The sequence below is a fragment of the Haplochromis burtoni genome, unplaced genomic scaffold (genome assembly GCF_018398535.1).
Source record: "Haplochromis burtoni strain Fernald_Lab_line unplaced genomic scaffold, NCSU_Asbu1 Contig_692, whole genome shotgun sequence".
Classification (NCBI taxonomy): domain Eukaryota; kingdom Metazoa; phylum Chordata; class Actinopteri; order Cichliformes; family Cichlidae; genus Haplochromis; species Haplochromis burtoni.
The window spans coordinates 190,673-196,992 of NW_024583053.1; the positions used below are offsets into that span (position 1 = coordinate 190,673).

Consider the following 6,320-nt stretch of genomic DNA (forward strand, 5'->3'; position numbering starts at 1 on the left):
GTATCGGCAGATATCCAAATTTATGATATCGTATCGGTATCGGACATAAAAAAGTGGTATCGTGCCATCTCTAGTTTATGGGGTTGTTTCAATAATTGTTTTAACTTTTCTTTTAGCTGTGTGTCAGTTGCTCCTTAGTTGGTACCTAGAGAACATAACCCCAAAGATCCTAACTTACTCTACATTCTGTAGTAGTGAAGTATACTGTGTTACACATGCAGATATGTTTTTAAAGGAAAACATATTTACCTGAGCTGTGAGATATAAGGCAGACACTGAAGGAAACTCCTTACTTCACTCTTTTCATGTGAGCAGCCTGTCAGCTCCACTTGTTTCTTCTCTGGTTGGAGTTTCAGCACTTCCAGGAGGATGGAGGTCTTTCTCTCTGAGAGGTTTATGAACCAGACTGCAGGAGCTGAAAATACTGACTGTAATGATGGAAGGACACTCAGGCCTGTTTTAGCTTCACAATCCTTCACATGGGAGAACAGATCCAACAGGAAATCACAGTCTGCACAGGAGCATCTCTCATTAAAAGGGAACGTTCCATGTCTGCACACTGATATTAACAGCTCCAGTATCTTCTCTTCTGGTTGCTGTTCTCTCTCTGCTTCTTCCCATGTCAAATCCGTTTGACTTGAGAGTAAAAATGAAGGAGAGAAACTGGAAGGAAAATTGAACATTTTGTCAGAAGTCAGTTGCATTACAGAAATGTCCATTATCATTTATATAAAACTGTTACATTTCAACATTATTTCATGCAGGGATGTCCTGGTTCATCCCAGACATTTGGATGTGCAAAGATGCACAAACTGTTGAAGATAAACATGACAACTTGGACCTGTTGTTACATTACCGGCTGTGAGTGAGAATGAGAGATGCATTTAGTGGAATTTTGTTGATTGACCTGACAATAAAAAATTTTTGGCTGATTCACATTTTCCCAACTGTACCTGACATCATGTAAAACTAAAACATTCCCCCTCCAAAAAAGACATTAAGAGGCAAAACTGTTTGCCATAATCAGGGTTAAATAGTGCTGGCATTTTTGTTTTCTTGGCACAACACCCAAACAACTGCAGGTGTCCATAACTGTTGTTTGCAGTACTTCAGCATCTAGCTAGCCATACTAAAAATGAAAACAGTCACCTTATAAAACATCTGCTTACATCTTGTTGAATTTAGTTCAAAGACCTGTGAATCTCAGAAAAGCAGCAGCCCAGATCAGCTAATCACATCACTTCTACACCAAGAATATCTACTGGAGCTCTCAATAAAAATTATTCTGAGATGTGATTCTTTTCCCCATCCTGAGCCACTACAACGGATTTTTCAGGTCCCACTCCCCCCATGCTGAATACCACTTTAACCTCTTCCCCACTTATTTCTGACAATAGGCAAAGTTGAATCACTACTTCAACTTTTAATAAAGTATTTTTTTTTTTAAAACAAGTATCTGTACTTCTATTTAAATACATAATTTCTAAACTTTTGCCACCTCTGCTCCAAGCTCTGGCTAGTGTTAGCTTTAGCCACTTACCTTTTGCTACCTTCTATGAACTAGATATGTTTAGCTGGATCAAGGTGTGCTGACTGCCCATTTCATGGTCCTTGGTTGCTGACCCAGTGTTTTGGTTTATGAAATTTTAAGTTATGTTGCTGTTAAATATCTGTTAGTCTGCTACTGAATAGTTTAATTCTTATTTCAATTTTTTTTAAACATTTTATGCATTTCCTTTTTCTTAGTTTTGATTTCTTTGTTCCAGTTTGTGTCTCAGTTTGCTTTTCATTCCCCCATCCTGTTATGTCAACTCTTCTGTGCTAAGATCTTGTGTCTGTCTTTACATTTAGTTCTGGTTCTCACTGGTCATTTTTATTTTGGATAGTTACTTGTCTCCAGTGTCTTGTGTTTAGTCTCACTGTGCTTGACTGTGATTACCTGTGTCATGTTATCCAGCTGCTCACTTCCCCCAATTGCCCTCTTGTATATAAACTTAGCAAAAAAGGTAAGGACATTTGTGTTTGGTCAGCTATTTATTTGTTCTCACAATACTTCTTAGTAATAAATTCTGCTGTTGCTGGCCAAATGAAGGTTTCTGAAGCATTGGAGCTTGTGTTGAAAAAAAAGTTCATTACTCGAAGCGTTTCAACACAGTCATCTATGGTGACATCTGGTGGCCAAAAATATGAAAAACAGCTTGAATCTACAACCTTTAATGAACTGCTTCATTATGATTTCCCACTCTACAGAGCTGAATTGACAGCTTCTGTTTTATGACAGTTCTGTCTGGTATCGGGCTGATATGGTGAATAAGGCTTCCTTGTTTAAACATGTACCACGAAGTGTTCTCATTTTGTTTATGACTTCTTGATGTGTTTTTATTAATAGAAATAACAAAAACTCTATATAACAATGTACAACACAATCTTAAAATAAGTTAGGAGTATGTTTGCTGCCTCCATGTGATTATGTAATTAACCAGTGGACAGGTACATTTATAACTTCTATAATTATAAATATAATAATATCTTGTATTTCTTATGTACTTTTTAGACCTGGGAGCAGAATTGCTGATGTACTGGTTTTTATTTAGGAATAGGCAGAGCATCCTCTTTTCCTGGCTTCATGTCTCTAATTGTGTCACACACCGGTTTGCCATCTCTCACACAAAATTACCAAAACACAGCACAAATCCCGCCATTCAATTCCTTATAAACCATTGAATCAGGTACTGAAACAGTGATGTGCCAAATGAAGTTCAGAAATCGTTGATCACATGATTCTGTTCAGCTGAAGCAAGCCTCATCACAGTGTTTCTGAAGCACTGTGTTAGGTTTTTTTACCCATGGGCAGGAGCTTCAGCTTCAAACAGGCCATTACCAGCTGTTGGAAAGTCTGTGTGTTTGCTCTTAAATGGTGCCACACTTGTAAGGAAAATGCATTTGTGTGGTGAGCAGCAGAGTTAAGTATGTGTGTTGGAATCATGAAAAAATCTCATTCTTCTACTGACTCTTGTTTGGAGCTTTTGGTTCATCCAGTGCTGACATGCAGGTGCCCAATTCTATTGCAATGTACAACACAGAAGAGCATCTTTTCTTTTCTGTGGTAAATTGCTGTAAAAGCGTAATCTAAATGTTAAAACAAAATCAGAATTTTATAATATACTAAGCTTTGATTAATTTACCTAGTTTACATCACAACACTCTATATGTAGAGTATATCATGTAAAGTACAATTCATTTACCTGAGCTGTGAGATATAAGGCAGACACTGAAGGAAACTCAGTACTTCACTCTTTTCATGTGAGCAGCCTGTCAGCTCCACTTGTTTCTTCTCTGGTTGGAGTTTCAGCACTTCCAGGAGGATGGAGGTCTTTCTCTCTGAGAGGTTTATGGACCAGACTGCAGGAGCTGACTGGGAAACTGACTGTAATGATGGAAGGACACTCAAGCCTGTTTTAATCTCATAGTCCTTCACATGGGAGTACAGATCAAAAAGGAAATCACACCATATCTCTGTCAGAGGGAATGTTTTGTATCTGCACACTGATGATAACAGCTCCAGTATCTTCTCTCCTGTCTGCTGTTCTCTCTCTGCTGCTGCACAGAACAGATTCCCCAAGAACCTGGTTTCTTCTGAAGGCTCTGACAACTGAGGTATGACACTGAAATCATGAGTAAAAAAATGTGACATAGTTTTTAACTAAAAAGAAATATAGTTTTTGAACAGAAAAAGTGATACTATTACAAATTAATGTACATGCAAGATTAATTTCATATGCCATTATTGATGGCTGTTGGCAGAGCGCGGCCAGCAGGGGCCCAGTGGGGGCACTGGCCAACTCCCAGATTTTCAATGTGCTACTAGAACTTTTTCTGAAATTTTGCACATTTATTTCTTGCAATATGTCCAGAGTCCTAGTAACAGATTTCTTTCTTTGTCACAGCAACTTATTATTTATCATATAGAAACACAGTTTAACACGTACTGTATTTTCCGCACTATAAGGCGCACTTAAAATCCTTTAATTTTCTCAAAATTCGACAGTGCACCTTATGTATGAATTCTGGTTGTGCTTACTGACCTCAAATAGATTTTGTGTGGTACGCGACGCTCAAAAATCTGTCAAGAAATGTTTTAGTATGACTTTGCTAAGCTACGAAGCCGCACTGCTTGATGGATTGTCAGAGCATTACGGCTAATGTAGTCAGGCGCCTCCCGGAGTAATCTGGGTCCAAAACTCCGTCCTTTCAGGTCCCAAAGTCCAACGAACACTGCAGCATCACTAAAAGTTAAAAACTGTCTAAATTCTTTCATCTTTAATAAAATGATCAGCATTGCTGCTTTACCAGGTGTAACAATTAAGTTTAACATCCAGGCATCTATGAAAACAGAATTTATTAAATTTAACTGTGTTAGAAGTTAGCAGGAAGTTAGCAGAAAGTTAGCTCGCTAGCTTTCACCTAAACATGATATAGCATGTTCTGAATGAAAGATTTCTGAAAACGTTAAAACGTACAACGCTGCTATCACTTCCAACACAAATGAAGACACAAAACTAAACAGCAGTGACTTTTGTAGGGTTACTGAATTTGGACTAGCTGGTATATAATGATGTGCTACGTGATCGCTAGCGACACAGTTATGTTAGCATAACATAAACACAGTGAAGCTGGTGGATGAATGCTAACTTTTTTCCACTCAAAGGGAAGGGTTCCCGATGGTTTGGGACAAATGCAATCGCATGGCAGGATGTTTTAAACGGACCAAACTTCAGTCAGGAAAACAACTGAGATAATCCATCCACAATACGAGGTTAGTCATTAATATATTGCAACAACATGGGAATAGAGCAGCTGCGAGACAATTCAGCATTAATGAATCAATGGTACGGAAGTGGAGGAAGCAAGAACAACAAGTTGAATAAAGTTTGACTTATCTGACTGTTTTGTTTCACTTAATGCGCCTTATGTCATGGTCCTGAGTCTGACGACTCAGTGTTTTGTAGTGATGTGCGGATCGATACTGAAATGTTGATTCCTCCGATACCAGTCATTTATGTTCTAGAATCGATTCTCACATTAAAATACTGATATTTTAGTAATTTAGGGTAAATTTGTAGTTTAACATTAACAGGAACACAGTGGAAAGAACCTATTTCATTCGCATTGTCTACATTGGAAGGAACTACTTCCTCTTCCGCCTTTCATAGTCATGTGCAAAATACGGCTGTATAAATGTGTCGCAGCCCCTTGGCGTGCGCACTCACAACAATGGCTGAGCGTAATTGGAGTCATGTGCAGACGTATTTTACATCCACAAACAGCCGAGACGTGGTTTGCGATACATGTGGCAAGAAAATGAGGTGTTGTGGTAACACCACAAAGTTGTCAAACACCTCAGAGTAAATCCTATCACAGAATATGACGAGCGTATGTTGGGGCGAACTGAAGAGGAGGAGTGGACAGGGACAGGTGCTGCTAGGGCGAGACAGACGTCTCTCACGGAGTCCTTCAGTGCTGCAGGCAGGCAAGGTGTTCAAATAGCGCACAACTTCAGGTTTTTTATTTCTATATGATGAACTCTGCATTATTAAGTGATAAGAACAAGCAATCTGATGTCCTGTAATCATTATGACGCTATAATTTGAGATACAATAAAAGACACAATAAATAAAATACGTTTTTGTACCCTCCTGTCTCCCATCCCTTGATTACTGCTTTGTGTATTTAAGCCCTGTGTGTTCTCCTGCCTGTTGCCGGTTTGTCTGCATTAATCCCCTCCATCATCCTGAGTGGTTTCCCTGCATCTGTCTGTGTCTCTCTGTCCTTCACCCCATTTGGTTATCATTTTAGGTTTGCTCTTTAGTTTTCCCAGTTTAGGTTTCCTCAGTTGCTTCTCATACCCCCACTGTCTGTTGCTGTCTTTTTGCCACTTTGAAAATAAACATTCACTCATATCATCCGTCCTTTTCCTGTGTTTTGGGTCCTTTAATAATTCCACACGGTTCATCCCACGAGCCGTGACACCTTATAATCCGTTGCGCCTTATGTATGAAAACAGATCCGTTCATCGACAGTGCGCCTTATGGTCCAAAAAATATGGTAACTTATTAACACTGACAGAAATGTGAATTTAACTGGCATGGTCCACTTAAGATCAAAGTGGGCTTATGTGGCCCATATTGTGAAATAAATTTGACAACTCTGACATAAATTAGAAAAATGTCATTCATTTACCTGAGCTGTGAGATATAAGGCAGACACTGCAGGAAACTCCTCACTTCACTCTCTTCATGTGAGCAGCCTGTCAGCTCCAC

The 6,320-nt window shown here is 39.0% G+C and overlaps 1 protein-coding gene across 35 annotated transcripts in view; it reads right to left on the reverse strand.

Annotated features, from left to right (window-relative positions):
- LOC102290299 overlaps positions 1-6,320 on the reverse strand; it is a 61,294-nt gene that overhangs the window by 38,355 nt on the left and 16,619 nt on the right. For 11 of the 35 annotated variants that reach the window (XM_042215269.1, XM_042215270.1, XM_042215257.1 and 8 more), the window contains 2 exons: positions 3,246-3,398; positions 250-663 (listed from right to left, as the gene is read on the reverse strand). The exons of 1 other annotated variant lie outside the window; for it this stretch is intronic. In XM_042215269.1, coding sequence (XP_042071203.1) covers positions 250-663; positions 3,246-3,398 — 567 coding nt within the window. Of the gene's footprint in view, positions 1-249; positions 664-3,245; positions 3,666-6,240 lie in introns of all 35 variants that reach the window. 23 more of the 35 variants (XM_042215279.1, XM_042215278.1, XM_042215280.1 and 20 more) reach the window with 14 other exon arrangements.